Genomic DNA, 16,357 nt, shown 5'->3' on the forward strand with positions numbered 1-16,357 from the left:
CCAGAAACCTCACAATGAAAGTATCACTCCAAAACGAATATTCTTAACAGCTAGATGAAAAAGTATGTTAGTGCAGTTCTCAAACAGAAGAAAATAAGCTCTCAAACTGTGTAAATTCTGCAAAGTGTATGGCTTTCTCTAGATCATTAGCTCATCCAGGCTGTACACACTGTACTCTCTTGTACATTACATAAATACTCATTCAACAAGAATGAGAAGAATAGAAAATGCTAGATACAGTTAAACACAAGATGTTTAGTGTTCTACAAAAGGCTTTCGCTTGAACATTTTTCTCTGATCATCTTAGTTGTCTACAGTCTTCAGTGTAACTGCATCATCTGTTGACCTAATTCAGAAAAAGATTGTCTAGTTCTCATCTCTTTTCGAGTAAGTTTTTTCCATTAGGCAAGCCGAAATATGTTAAACTTCTGTGATGTGAAGTGACTGACTTGGCAGACAGCAGTATATATTGTCTGCCTTGACTTGAGTACAGTTTTGGCACTATCCCACTAATTCCTCAAAGACAAGCTGCTGAGATATGGACTGGATAAGCAGACAGAGTTGACTGAAAGAACAGGTTGAATATTGAGAGAATGGCCAAGTTGATAGATGGTGATCAGTGGCTCAAAGTCTAAACAGGAGTCAATGTTTGTTACATGTGTTCATTAGTGATGTGGATTACTGAGCAGAGAGTACCCTCAGCGTGCTTGCAAATGACACAGAATTGTGAAGAGTGATTGATAGTTTTCTACCAGTAACGTTGTAACCCAGAGTGGCACCTGGAGTACTGGGTCCAGTTCTGTAATCCTCTGTACAAGAAAGGCATGGGCAAACTGAAAACAGTCCAATGAAGGGTCACAATGATGATGAAGGGACTGGAAAATGAAACAGTGAGCACAAACTGAAACACAATGGGTTCCTTCTGCACATCAGAAAACACTTTTTAACTGACCAAGAAATGGCACAGATTGTCCAGAAGGTTGTGGAGAATATGTATTGTAAATACTTCATGCCTGGAGATATACAAAGCCCATTTGTGCACAGCCCTGGTCAGCCATCTCTAGATAGTACTGCTTGAGCAGGAGAGCTGGACACGGTGACCTTCAGAAGTTTCTTCCAATGTCAGTTATTCTGGGATTCTGTTATTTTATGAAACTTAATTCCTACAATATTTACTAAGTCTTGCATAGTGTTATTTAGTCTTGTATAATTAGTTATTTCCAACTAAATTCAATTTCTTTCTGCGTAAGTTTTTTTTAAACATTTTTTGTCCTTCGTGATCTTCACAACCTTCACTTTTAATCCAGTGTTGTGCGTAGATAATTGAAAATATCTGTGTGATGTATGTACTAGCCTTTGTAAAACAAATTCATTTCCTAAGAGATCAGATCTGCAAGCAATTTAGGCAATGAGAACTCCATAACCCGCTCTAGATATATGGAATTTTTATTCTCATAGATATAAGAGAAGTTATTCTCCTTAAGCATTGAGTAGTCACATCATACTGACTAAAAGATATCTGTCAGTTAAGGAGAGAGAACTGAAAAACAGAGCGCAGTGTACCTTGTACTCTTTGTACTTTCTCAGTTACCAACAGGAGAAAGCAGCCATTTGAGAAAATTTGAGATGAATTTTATGCTTCTTTGTTGTGATTTCCACTTCACTGAAGTCACCTGAGGGTAAATAGAGAGGTTCGTCTTCACAGTGCCTTATTGGAATAAATCAGTATTTAAGAACATCAATGAAATAACGAAGTGCAAGATGAAGCAAAACATAGGCAATAATTAAATTGTGCTACCAATGACAACAAAGGCTACAGGATTTTCTCCCCACACTGCCAATGTGGTACTGCAGTAACTGGTATGATTAGTTCTCATGACAGCTTCCACAGTCCATTCAGCAACCTTCCTTCAACCCAGTTAAACAGGTTCTTTCATAAAGGTTTCAGTTCCTGTACATTTGTTAGCTGTTGTTAAACATCTCATTTCTGAAATATGTCAAACTCTTACCCCATTGCAATCTGCTGCGCCGTGCTGAAAAAAGGACCACTAGTGAGATGCATGGGACACTGCTTCCTGAAGGTAATGATTTTTTGAAGCATAGCCTCTTTTGACAGTGATTTGTTGGAAATCTAATATAACTTGGTCTGCACGGATTTCTGCACAGGTTTATATTTTAGTGACTCTTTCAACAAAGGATCAACAGTGTAAAGCCTGTCTATCTCTACTTTAAAAAGGGTTTCTAGGCATGCTTGTCACAAAAATACCATCAGATCTCAAAAATAAGATATTTCTACTGTAGACAATGAAAAGAATTTACTATTTTTGGAGTCAATAAATGATCCTGTTTTGTATTTGCATTTTATTACCAGCAGAAAGTTCCCCCATTTATTTGTCTTTTAAAACAACTGTCAAAAAGGTAAACTCCATTAAATGTTCTAACATTTCCCTCAGTTAATTTTAAAAACAATGTTCATTTTCTGCGCTCTTTTCATGACATACTGTATTAGTCAATAGGAATCCATCCTCTGTATGCTGAATAACAACAATTAGCACTTGGACTTGTAATGAGTCTTCCATACATCTGTACAAGCTTCACTCAGCATTAACATCTAAATATCCACCTCTGACTTCAGAAGACTCAATTTATTCAGATAAGTAGTGAATTAATTTTGCCTTTTTCTTGTAAGAAAATAAATACTACTTTTATTGGGTTTTATTTCTTTTTAAATGGGAAGTTGTCCAATAAGAGATGATAAATTGTTCTAAAATAATACTTCTTATATATCTTTATTGTTTACTAAAGTACAGGGAAGTTCTTCTGTACCTTTTACAAAAGCTGCTGCTACAACCAGCATGAGAGACAGTGCTGTTCTCTCTCATTAAGTTACAAGATGATAATCTTAAATTTATTACATATTTTATTTCTAAGTTTCATTAGAAATAGTAATTATTTAAAATTGAAAGTTGAGCATTTTCTAATACAGTAGATGAAAAAAAATTAATCTTCCCTTCACCTTAACCTTTGGTATCACTTTTTGAAGACTAATTTTGGTAAGGCTTATATCTACCTTAATTCACCAAAGCAGCTCAATAATGCATGAGGGTAAATGAATGGAAAAAAACAGAAATAATGGTCTTGGGATTTCAGATACTTGGCTATGTTTATCTCCTGCTGATGTAAATCCCTAAATTATACAAATATTTTTAACTTAAAAACTCCTGGGAATTAAGTATTAAGCCATAAAAGAAAAATAATTTCCCACATTTCACTAAACTGAACCGAGGTATAAAGATGGTCTGCCCTTTACAGACATTGCAATACTGCAGAACAATAACAAAACAAGAAAATATCTACTTAAAGAATATATTGATGATACTACTAAAACAGATTCAGGTAGTGTTAGTCTATAAAACAGATCACCATTTAAATATTTTGGTGCTCTCTTTCTGTATTTTCTTCATTTCAAGGTGATACCCATTGGAAAATTCAGTGGACTAAAATGCTTCTCAATTACATCTGAGTGGCTTAAATTGATGTGGAGAAGAGTACCTCTTTCTGCTTCTATTTCTAAATTTGTTCTGAGTCTAAAACAGGAATTAGATGGGAAAGAAAAAGTTTGGTTCTCTGCAGAAAAAAAGGGAATTTTTTGACTCTTGAAAATAGTCATTAGTGAATTCATATATATCTATTACAGCTGGACCACAGTCTACTTCAGGAAACAAGGCAAGGCTGAACCCTTCGAGCTACTGAAACTATAATAACACAAAACAAGCATCGAAACTGATTTCCATCAGATGTATTCATTGTTAGTACTTTGTAATCCACAAAAGGTGAGTTTAGAATGATTAATAATTTGAAAACAGGGAGCTGGCTGCTGTTTTTTGACTCACTAAATGAGCATTTAGAATATAGCTCACTAACTGAAATCTGCAGGAAAGCTAATGTGAACTGACGTGGCATTTCTCCTTTAGAAAACATCAGTGTTCTAGGACTGAAGAGACAAATAAATCCTGTGCAGTATTTGGAGACTGAAGTGAACTTGGGTTTCTCTGTCTATGTATATGTATACATTGTCTATGTATCTTTTTCTTCTAATGTTTTAGAATGATTGATATTAACAGCTATTTGAAAGACAATCAAAATATTTGCAAAATAATCTAGATACAAAAGAATGCATAAAATAAATTTGATGCTGTATTATAGTTTAGTTAATTTAGAAGATAATTAAGCTTGCTTTCAACTGCTTTTTTTTACATATTATTTGCAACAATTAAGCCAAGAGAAAGTTTGTCTCTGAACTATTGCATTCCCCTCAGTAATTTATTCATGCTCTTGTCTAACTTTGTCTTGTCTTCTCATGTTAGGAAATGGAATCTTTTGGAAACTTGTGAAAATTATATCTACGTGTGGAACCACATATCCAGTTGAAAAATCTGATAAAGGATTATTATGTTTTCCATGAACATCTCGAGAGATTTTACTGACTGCTCTGAGTTTGGAAATAGGTCCTGTTCTGACAGCTCTAGGTCACCCGGAGTACGAGGGGTATTGTATTTCTCCATAGCTGCAGCCTTCCTTGTCACCGTCTCAGGGAATATGGCCATAATTTTTTCCATCTTGTATTTCAAACAGCTTCATTCCCCAACTAATTTTCTCATCTTATCCATGGCTGTCACGGATTTCCTGTTGGGCTTTGCCATTATGCCCTACAGCATGGTGAGGTCTGTGGAGAACTGCTGGTATTTTGGGATGATGTTCTGCAAAATTCATTACAGTTTTGACCTGATGCTCTGCTTAGTTTCAATTTTCCATCTTTGTTCCATTGCAGTGGATCGTTTTTATGCAATCTGCCACCCTCTGCATTATGCCAGCACAATGACCATGGCTGCCATAAAACAAATAACAGCAGTGTGTTGGTCAGTGCCAGCTGTATTTGCTTTTGGTGTTGTTTTCTCAGAAGCTCATGCTTCTGGAATTGAGGGCTATGAAAGTTTGGTCAAATGCTCAAGCTTGTGCCCTATTATGTTCAACAAAGCGTGGGGGATTGTTTTATTTACAATTGGTCTATTTGCTCCTGCTTGTATTATGCTAGGGATCTACATTAAAATTTTTGTAGTCTCCCAAAAGCACATACGTGTGTTGAGCCAGACACACAAGCACAGAAAAAGTGATATGAAAAATGAACTTTCTAAGAGTAAAGACAAGAAAGCTGCCAAGACCTTGAGTGTAGTTATGTTGGCTTTCTTAGTATGCTGGTTTCCTTGCTTTTTTGCTATCCTACTTGATCCATTCTTAAATTTCTCTATTCCTTCCCCTTTATTTGATGCTCTAAACTGGTTTGGTTACTTAAATTCTACCTGTAATCCATTAATATATGGCTTTTTCTACCCATGGTTTCGGAAAGCATTTAAATATATTGTAACAGGCAAAATATTCAACCCCCAACTTCGTACAACTAAACTTTCGTCTGAAGATTAGTCACAGTAGTACGTTGTAGATTCTGCAACTGACATCATTTCTAAAGGTGAAGATTAAACAACGGATTACTTGGTATTCATAATTCAGTAAATAATCTGAAACATACAATATGAATTTCACAAATCAGTGCTGTAGAATTATCTTATCAAATATTCCCTTAATAAAATCAGACACTTTATTTTTAGTATTCTGTTGCCACCTGTGCTGATTCTTACTGCCTTGATTCTGTTTGAGAAGTTAAATTTTTCTAGAATCTCTGCATGAACTATTTCAGGAAGTATACAATCCATAATCACAATATTTCACCTAATTCTGCATGCATGCAGCAAGTCTTTCTTGAGGTTCACCATTAATAATTTCCTAAGGTGAATACATCCCAAACCAGTATGATGATAGTATTTCCAACCTTTTGTGACTAAGGCATTAATGTATAGATGTATAGTGTCTGCTGTTTTTCCCAATATATAAAATTTCAGTGTAATTTTGGCTCGAAGTTGCTCTTTTCCTTTGAAATCAGCAGAATCAGATTTGCATCCTTTATCCCCCATATGCATAGTACACAGGAATGAGAGTGCTACTCACACTTTATGTACATCCCTGTGCTTTCTTAGCTTCCACGTCAGGCTCCTGGTGCTACAAAATATTCCAGCCAAGAACTCGCCCAAGATTCACTCCAGAAAACCTGAACGCAGAACTGGAGCCTCTAGCTGTGGCTCTGTGGTGGTGCAGACCCACCATACCACTCTACAACCTCAGTGTAAGCCACCATTGTCCTTTTGCCTTTCAAGCGCAGTGAGTTTGGACAATCAGGTACTCCCTGTCCATACCTGAAACTCAGGTTCCTCGTAGCCTGACCTGAAAGGCACCAGAAATATACAATCTGAGAGTACCAGAACTGTATGGATAGGAGAAGATCCCAAGATTGCCTCAACTGAATTGTAGCCAGAAATTGAAAGATTTCTGACTAAATTTAATTATCTCAAGATCTTATAAATACTGCCCTAAGCGAAGAACCCCTTGAGCTCTTGACCACTGCCCTTAATATTCCCTTGAGTTGGGATGCCTCTCAGGGTAGACATCTTGAGATGCACCGTTGATCAACATTGAAAATGAGAAATGTTTTGCAGATGGACCCTGTTGTCTACTGAGAGCTGATGAAAGGAAAAATGATTAACTTACCAGAGAGAAAGGTCCTTGGGCATGAAACTGAACTTAGAAATCTCCCCTTCGAAATACCCTGTTGTAAGTTTCATGTGAACCTTGCTATACTTGAATTTCATTGAATCATTGTATTAAATTGGCTAATGATTAAATCCTGATTAAGTGCTAGTATGAATCATACAGTCTAACCTTGTGACATATTGAAGAAGCATTTATAAGCCCCAAATTGTTCCTAAAACCTAACGTTGGGTAGCCATCAGTCCACTACTGGCTCTCATCATGTTAAGCACTACCAAAAATCAACCCTCATGTTTATTCACTTTCTGGTTTATCACAGCTGTATTAGTATGGCACAGTAGAAATGGCTGTTCAATTTCTTTTGCTGGAATCTTTTAATGAACTTTTGATAACCTGAACACATTCTAGTTTGGATCTGGTAAGCCTCAGTTTCACCCCCACCATTAAACCCATTAAACACTTGAGGCAGCAAAGAGATGGAAGATCACAGGCTTGTCTGGGATGGTGCATAAGACTCACTTTTCCTAATAATAAGAAAAAAAAAAAAAAAAAAAAAACATGAGGCAGTGGATGCAAATGCTCTCTTTGTGCACAATGGCCAGTAGCTGAAGAGTTAGAGCAGAGAACAGAGCAGGACTGGGTGCCAGAAATAACTTAGGCACCCATAAGTTTGATAAGAAATTGCCCCATTGCATTGCTCAGTATGTGTCTGGAGAGCAATGAAGACCCCTAAATGAAACACCAAGACAGTGGCAGTGGTGCTCAGGGAGAGCAAGGATGCTGAACCACAGGTTGCTTATGGCCAATGGCTTGGCTCTGGAAAGCTGGATCTCTTTGACGTAACCCAACCCTGATGCCCAGATCTCATGATATTGACTCAGGTTTGTCTAGACTCAATCTTATTCTGCTCCTGCAGTTCCTTCCTGAGGGCCAGCTCTGGGGCAGCTCTGGTAAAGCGTAAAGGCCATTTTACACAATGGCTTACTGGCCAGGGTACCATCTAGACTGATATCAGAAGACGCAGGGACTTTTTGCTGCTCCTTTGGAGGTTAATCCCTTAAAATTTGCAGTGTTTGAAGGGATATGGAGCATCCTCAGTGTGCTGATGTAAACAGGGAGAGTTCCATGACAGGTGACAGGGGAGACTACAGAGGCGGTGTCACAGGCGGATGTCCCAGGCCACGCCTGCATGTGGTTCGGTGTGGCTGCTTTAGAGGAACTTCTGTGCCATCAGATCAATCAGTCTCTATGTGAAAATAAAAATGAGGATCTGCAGACAGCACAGGTGGAAGTCCATGAGGGGTTTGTGCTGAAAGCTAACCACATATCCTTTAAAAGGTTCTTCACAATGTTTGCTGTCATAAGTGATCACCACTGTACTCAACTATTGGGCAGGTGAGTGTTAATTCCTCCTGCTACTTCAACAGGAATGTGTTAATGTTAGGTATCCAACTAAGTTTGTGGTTCCACATTAAAGCATTTCTGAAAACTTTTCTACATATTAGATACCTAGCTGGTGACGTATGATGCAAAGATATTTTAAGTAATAATTTCGGCACTTCTTTAGCAAACTGTGTAAACCATTCACCGTCAGCCCAATATATTACACCTACATCTCTTCCAGACTGCAAATCCTCAGAAAATGACTTGCAGCTATCTGTGAGGCTTCAGTGTGTCATGTCCTTGGCTGTGTTTGGCGTATGCCCTTGGATGTCGAAGGAGTATCCACTTAGTCTGCCTGCAGCTGGATCTGGACTACCGGATTAGTTTTTCTGGACAAGGTGTCTTGCAGATCTGTCACAGGGAGGGGCTTGCAGGATACAGTGCTGTTTGCTGTTCCACCTGCTCGTAAACAACACAAATGCAAAACCTGGTGCTAAACCAAGCACTGCTCAGCGTGAAACCAAGGGCTGCAGAGTAACAGGTGATTTCTGCAGACCATGCCTGGTAGTCCACAGGCGAACTGGAGCATCTGCAGTTATTGCTATAACACTCACCACATTCAATTCTATGAGATACACAATTATATTCAGATGCAAGCAGTGCAGATCTCTTCAAGATTTCCTCTCTATAAATATCAGAGTAACCTTCCCCTCTGAAACACGTTAGCCCCTTAAACATTTTTTCATGTTTTATTGCAAATTCGGTGAGAATCATTGAATCATAAAATGGCCTGGGTTGAAAAGGACCACAATGATCATCAAGTTTCAACCCCCCTGCTATGTGCAGGGTCACCAACCACCAGACCAGGCTGCCCAGAGCCACATCCAGCCTGGCCTTGAATGCCTCCAGGGATGGGGCATCCACAACCTCCTCGGGCAACCTGTTTCAGTGTGTCACCACCCTCTGTGTGAAAAACTTCTTCCTAATATCCAACCTAAACCTCCCCTGTCTCACTTTAAAACCATTCCCCCTTGTCCCATTACTATCCGTCCTCGTAAACAGCCATTCCCCCTCCTGTCTATTCGCTCCCTTCAAGTACTGGAAGGCCATAATAAGGTGTCCCTGGAGCCTTCTCTTCCCCAAGCTAAACAAGCCCAGTTCCCTCAACCTTTCCTCATAGGAGAGATGCTCCAGCCCTCTGATAATCTTAAAGGTATACAGAGCATGCTCTGTGAGGCTGTTCCTCTCCTTGGGACAGCAACCAGAAGCACTGGGGCTTCTTTTTTTTATTTTATTTTTTATTTTTATTTTTAGCTGTGAATGATTCTAGCAGAAGGTAACATTGCCTTGGAGTGGGTGGGGGCGGGGGATTGGGGGTGGCTCTTTTTTCCACGGTTTGAGTCACATCCTAAATAAACTGTGTGAAAGGATTTCCTTCCCCCTTGTGGAGTCCACCTGCAAAAGCAGTTTTAAAGAAAAAGACTGACATTTGTATTTTGCTTTTATTTATACAGGGATAAAAATAAAATAAAATTGAATTCTTGGGTCTCAAAAACACCAGCTGAATATTTTCTAATATATAGATTAATTTTACAAGATCTCTGCTGACCTTTATTTTGTGCCTTAATAGCGTAGAGCACTTAGGAGGTGTTTAGCACCAGATCACTGATGTGGCAGTGGACCTAGAGGCACATATGTATGTTTTGGAGATGAGCAACAACACAGAAATCCAAATGGCAATTTCCCTGATACTGCCATAGTATTTCCAAAATTAATGCTCAGTAGTCAGTATCCAATTTATAATGTCTTTGACAAAGAGCTCCCCCCTTCAGATATTTTATTCAGCTTCATGAAAATTAAGTAAAGGGAAGTAAGAGTTCTATGAAACTCCTGAGAAAAGGGGAGTGTACAGCTGTGAACATGATATATTAAAATTATTTATTCTGCCTTTCACATAAGCAAACCAAGTCATCTTCCCGGTGGGCTGGTTGTATGCATGTCTGTCTTCAAGGCAGCAGCAGCAACAAAGCATCTTTGAGGCATTAGGGAGAAAACTGACATGGCAAACAATGACTAACTTCTCAAGGGATAGCCATGAGTCTTTAACTATATACAAACTGAGCAAATTCTGGTCACTCCTGTATGAAAGGAGGACTAGTTTGGGATGTATTTTAATTAAACATTTCCTCCAAAATGCAATAATGGGGAAAAGAGCACCAAAAAAAAAAAAAAGAAAAAAAAAAAGCTTTGCATTCTAATAACAGGCCAGATATTTAAACATGTTTTGCTGGCTAGCTCAGAATCAGAGTATTTGTTGAACTGAAGCTATGCTGGCATGAAGGGGAAAAAAACAGCTTGAAGTACTGCTGAGAATGCAAGACAGACTGACAAAATACTTTGTCTCCTGTTGTATGGAAACAGATGCATTTTGTAAAACTCTGTAGTGGAGGGGAAAAAAAAAGGTATAAAACAAATTAAATAAACGCTGGGTTATAAATAGCAGAACTCCTCTTATGTGCCTGCCAAAGCATATTAGAGGATATTATTAAGGATAATTTCTTAATGAAGGATATTATCATCTGTATCATAAAAATATTTGAATCACCACATACAATTAAAATCAGTGCAAATTATGTGGCTAGATTACCTCTGGAAGAGCAAATAGGTTTTCACCTTTCTAAGCTACATTCAATTCACAGTTCATACGTGTACTTGCTCCTGTGCATCAGGCGTCTGAACCTGAGACAGCAGAAATAGCAGGGTCAATGACCTGCTCCTCCTTGAAAGTATTTCATTTGCCATATAAACAAAGGCTAATCTGTTTTTCTCCATCTCCTCTCCAGCCAAGAAAAACAAAACAAAACAAAACAAACAAAAAACCAAAAACAAATAACAGAAGAAAGAAAAGAGCCAGGACCCTAAAATAAAAACCACTGTAAAATTAGCTTTACTCTAAGAGCTACATAGATCATTAAGCTGCTATTCTTTGACTTCTGTTATTGAAATCTTGAAATGCTCTGATGTGTAGACTGCAGACAAAAGGAGAACCATTCAGATGGAGGTTTACCTTCACATAAACTGCAGGTACCTGACATCAGCGGAGCTAGGATTCAGATTTTGTGCCTTTGCCCCTCAATTCTGCAATCAGATGAAGAAGTCCCTGGTGACTGGAAAAAGGGAAACATCATACGCGTTTTTAAAAAGGGTAAAAAAGATGACCCTGGGAACCACTGACCTGTCAGTCTCACCTCTGTGCGAGGTAAGATCATGGAACAGACTCTCTTGGAAGCTATGCTAAGGCACGTGGAAAGCAGGGAGGTGACACTGGAGAACCATCATGGCTTCACAAGGGCAAATTGTACGATCTTAGACTGCATTGAGTGAGAATTTACACAAAAAGCTATTGGTAATATTAAAGCTATCCAAAAGCCTCTAACGATCTTAACATAAATGCTCATTTATTAAAACATGGACATAGGAAAAGGAGAAACATATCTCTTTGAAATATGTCCAGCTAAGTGTAGTCCTTCATTGAACTATGCCTAATTTATACCTTAATGCACTGGGATTTTTAATGTCCACACTGGTCATGGAGGCCTCCATGGGGTGAGTCTCAGCGACACCCTGGGATGAGCTAGGATTAGTTGCATCTTCTTTTGGAGGCATCCTAAGAAAGAAAATACAGATACTAACCTTGAGATAAACCTTCAGAGATTCAACAGCAGCTCAGCATTTGTGTGTTTGAACTGCTTTTTAGAAAATGGCAATTTTTGCCAAATACACAGCAGTCCCTCTATGCCCCTAAGGTATAATAGCCACCTACAGGGACACTCCATCTGGTTTATATAAGGCGTTGACTGATCTCACATTTTCCACTCAGACAATGGATGTACTTGGAAAAGGATTTCAATACACTGCAGTACAGCTCCCATAGCATTGAAAGAGCTATTTCACTGTAAGTATTCCCAATTTAAGAGCTTTGTTGGTGCTAGGAAGAATGGGAAAGGTGACAATATTATTCAGCTATTACAGCAGTCATTTTAAGGAAAAAAGAATATATTGAGAAAAATATCATGTTTTCAACTGTAGCTGTTGAAAACTATACCATTCAATTATCTGATTTAGTAAAAGACTACCAGAACAACCGATTATAACCCACTAATGTCTTGTGTTTGGTTTCAGCTCAATTTAAAACTCAAATAACTTAAACGTAAAGCTTAAATAGCAATGTCGCAAGTATAAAACAGTGGCAATCTTTAGGGCATATAAGCAATATTTGTGTTCGTCTTGATGAATATTTGTCATCACCTCAGCAGATATCCATGTATATGCCCATAGCTAGGAAACCATAGCCTGAGAAATGCGCTATACGGGTTTTACTTTTGCAGTGAGATGTCACTTTATAAAAATCACTTCTCAGTTTCTATTTAATAAAAAGATTTGCTACTAAATTTGAACTGCCTTTCCAGGGAAATTCACAGGAATCGGTGTGCTATGATATTAGAGTCAGCTTTGAAATATTCCGTGAGCTTTGGCTCACAATGCCTGTTACTCAGCAGTATTTTTCCTTCTATGGCAGAACTTCACTTTGTTTATTACTTACACAGATTTGCTGCATTCTCTGCACTACTCACAGTATTGAATGACAGAAAATCAAGTCAAAAATGCAGGAAAAGTATTGCAACTAAAATTGAACACGCTGATCCGAAGCTTCAAGAGATACAAAAGAGATCATATAGGCTCATTTTCACTTGAAATATACCAACTGTTCAATAGCTTTAATAAAAGTATTTGATTAAAAGGCATCTCTCCTTCTAATCTGCCTTTTAAACACCTTTTTGCAGGTAGTCATTTGGCAGCTCCACTGGAAGCTGAATCCTTTTCCAGGCTTGTGGCTAACCCGAGGGCCTGCCATGGGCTCAGCCCAGAGCCGTAGTGCGGAGAAGGGGATGCTCATCGCCTCATGCTATGAGGTGAACGGCTCCTGTCACAGAACCCTGCATCCCTTTGGGGTGCATCTGGCCATCTACCTGGCCTGTGCCTTAGGCACGCTGATTACGGTGCTGGGGAACCTACTCGTTGTCATTGTAGTTTCCCATTTCCAAGCCCTGCACACTCCCACCAACTTTCTGCTCCTCTCCCTTGCCTTGGCTGACATGCTCCTGGGACTGACCGTGCTGCCCTTCAGCACTGTCCGGTCTGTAGAGAGTTGCTGGTATTTTGGAGATGACTTCTGTAAACTGCACACCTTTCTGGACACACTCTTTTGCCTGACCTCCATATTTCACCTGTGTTTCATTTCCGTAGATCGGCACTGTGCAATTTGTGACCCTTTGCTCTACCCCACCAAGTTTACCCTAAGAGTGGCCTGCATGTGCATTGGGGTGGGGTGGGCAGTCCCCATGGTCTACACTTCTGTCTTCCTGTACACTAAAGAGATTGCAGAAGGGTTGGGCCATTTTTTGCAAGATGTACCCTGTGTTGGTAGCTGTCAGCTGCTGTTCAATAAGCTCTGGGGGTGGCTGAATTTCCCAGTATTCTTCTTCCCTTGCCTAATAACGATAGCTTTATATGTAAAAATATTTACTGTTGCTAACAAGCAAGCCAGATTGATAAATAACATGAATAAAAGTTTTGGGGCTCATCTACACAGAGGAGCATCCAGAAGTGAAAGGAGAGCAGCAAAGACTCTTGGGGTAGCTGTAGGAGTCTATCTCCTGTGCTGGCTGCCCTTTACTATTGACACCATGATAGACAGCCTTCTGAATTTCATCACTCCTCCAGTTCTGTTTGACACCCTCATTTGGTTTGCATACTTTAATTCTGCTTGCAATCCCTTGATCTATGTATTCTCCTATCACTGGTTCAGGAAAGCTGTGAAACTAGTATTAACACAGGGGATCTTTTGTTCCAGGACATCAAGAGTAGACTTGTACCAGTAATGACCTGAGCCTTCTCATGCACCGTAAAATAATAATAATAAAAATATTTAATATTTTTTTATTTAATAATTTTTTATTTAATAAATATTTATTTAAAATATTTTTATTTAATAAAAATATATTTTAGGCTGTGTTTAGGCATTCCTCGTGAATATTATGGATCAGCCAGCTAGCTAGTTTTTTATTTTTCTTAGAACAACTGGCTGGGCAAATCTCAGGTTTAAATAGGCATGCTGTTCTGTGAATAACTGTCCACAACATTTATCTCAGCACACATGCCTTGTTAATCCTGACTTTGCTACGTGATGCTGACAAGTGTTTGAAACTTGTCTACAATCAGCTGCAAAATAGGACCCCATCCATACTGTTACTGAACAAATTGCTGCCTGTCTCTGAAGATACCTTTTTAACAGTTTTTGTTGTTGTTGTTGTTGTTTAATAAACAAAGTAGGTGATGTTGATTTAGTAAGTTACAAAGGGTGTATGCTAATTTTTAACTACAAGAAAATATAAGGATGCAACTACAGGTAAGATAAAATCCTTAACTATGGTAGTGGACAATGGCAGAGGAAGAGAAACATCAATCTGATATTTTTAACTTAATTTTCCTAGCCTGCTGCTGAGCCAGGTGTTATGTATGGGAAACGCATCCTAAATTCTTTGGTACAATCTCTTCAAACCCACGGAATCTTCACCTGTTTAATCAGTATGTGCAGAGTGACTGCTCCATAACTTTGATCCTTATTGTCCTTCTTTGTATCTTTTCCATTCCTACCGTGTAAAGGGAGTAGAAGAAGGGGAGAGAGGGAGGAGATGAGTTGCATGAGGAATTCAAACCGTTAATAATTTTAGTGGACTTTTTTCTTTGCTGTTGTTCTTTTGTTTTCCCTAAGATTCCTCATGTTTTTTTTGTTTGTTTGATTGATTTCTAAGAAGTGGGTCTGCTTACAGACATAACATATGCTTACATACTTGAGCTATGCATAAAGCGTCAGTGCAGTTTCTCAGTTTTCTTCAGCTATGTTTATGTTTATGTGATTTCATAGGCCAATTTTAAATCTGTAGACAGCTGTGATCTCTGTTGAGGAAGCAGCAAGCTGAATGGTAAAATTTTGTACTATACATAATGGAGTTATTTTCTACCTCGATGTTATAACCATTTTATCAAGAAAAAAAGTGTAGCAAGCAATAGTAAATATTTATAAAGAATTAATAGTTATCCAAATAATAACTGTAATAATTTCATCATTTTATTCTGTTAATGGCATGTAAAACTAATCTTAGGTTTTAATGTTGTTTGAGTTATTATTGTCCTCTAGAGAATGTCATTTCATCTTATATTCAGCTGCATATTTTCTATGTGACAAACACTGAAAGAAGAAAAGAAGAAACGGCTACAGAAAGGATGTAAATAATAGTAAGAGACCAGCAGAGACCCAACAATTTTCTGAAAAGAGTGATTAATTTTTTACTAAATCCAGTAGGCAATTGAATCAATCCCACATGGGCACATGTGAAACAAAAGAGAGAAACTGCACAACTGATACTATGTAGGAAAACAGGGCAATAAAGTGATTGTTGTAGCAGATATATATTTTAATGCATGTAATAAACTAAATGGCAAAACACCTTTTGCTCTTTTTTTGTCATATTGTTAAGACTTCTGCATGGAAAGAGTTTCCTCAACTAGCAAAAATGAGCTGCTGCTTTAGGATTTTGTAATCTGTTCTGACATCTGATTATTTCATAACTTTTTACTGTTTGTCTATACTCATAAGACCCCAGTCAGAAATATATATATATATGTTGGTATTCGAATAATCAAAGCTCGAGCTTTATGGAGGTAGGAGAAGAGAAAGAGTACCCAAGAGTTCTTCTCAGGGTTGTCCTGGAGATTGACCATAAACTGTCACTGTTTTTAAGCTGAGACATTTATGAAGCCTTATGGCTGTAGTTAGAGCGTCATTCTATCTCACATCCTTCTCTCAGTGACTGATACTCCGCCCGTTTGTTGTATTAATCTTCATTGTTTCTTAGGATGAAATACAAAGACTTTTCTACTCCTCTTCTGTCTACTCATTCTGCAGGAAAAGGTAAAAACCTCACACCCTACTGCATACATCTGTAGACTTTGTACAGTTAGCATACCAAAGCCAGCGACCTGGCTAAAGAGAGAAAAGCAGAATCAGATTCTTAGGGAAATACAGGTGACAGAATACCACAGAAATATGTATGAAATCAATATATGTAGTTAAAGTCTTAGGTTGTGGCTTGAGTTTCAAGATTAAGGCTCTTGAATTCATATGTATGAAATCAATATATGTAGTTAAAGTCTTAGGTTGTGGCTTGAGTTTCAAGATTAAGGCTCTTAA

At 38.2% G+C, this 16,357-nt stretch overlaps 2 protein-coding genes across 2 annotated transcripts; both read left to right on the forward strand.

Annotated features, from left to right (window-relative positions):
- Nucleotides 1-4,207: 4,207 nt before the first annotated feature.
- TAAR2 (trace amine associated receptor 2) lies at nucleotides 4,208-5,641 on the forward strand. The gene has a single exon (XM_003640968.4). The coding sequence runs from the start codon at nucleotides 4,453-4,455 to the stop codon at nucleotides 5,479-5,481; it is 1,029 nt and encodes a 342-aa protein (XP_003641016.1). The 5' UTR covers nucleotides 4,208-4,452; the 3' UTR covers nucleotides 5,482-5,641.
- A 7,315-nt stretch (nucleotides 5,642-12,956) lies between these two features.
- On the forward strand, nucleotides 12,957-13,985 carry TAAR5 (trace amine associated receptor 5). The gene has a single exon (XM_001231564.5). The coding sequence runs from the start codon at nucleotides 12,957-12,959 to the stop codon at nucleotides 13,983-13,985; it is 1,029 nt and encodes a 342-aa protein (XP_001231565.3).
- Nucleotides 13,986-16,357: the final 2,372 nt, after the last annotated feature.

Source organism: Gallus gallus, chromosome 3 (genome assembly GCF_016699485.2).
Source record: "Gallus gallus isolate bGalGal1 chromosome 3, bGalGal1.mat.broiler.GRCg7b, whole genome shotgun sequence".
Lineage (NCBI taxonomy): Eukaryota > Metazoa > Chordata > Aves > Galliformes > Phasianidae > Gallus > Gallus gallus.

Bases quoted from the DNA above. Each gene is read 5' to 3' on its own strand.
- TAAR5 (XM_001231564.5), top strand. From the start codon at position 12,957: ATGGGCTCAGCCCAGAGCCGTAGTGCGGAGAAGGGGATGCTCATCGCC.
- TAAR2 (XM_003640968.4), top strand. From the start codon at position 4,453: ATGTTTTCCATGAACATCTCGAGAGATTTTACTGACTGCTCTGAGTTT.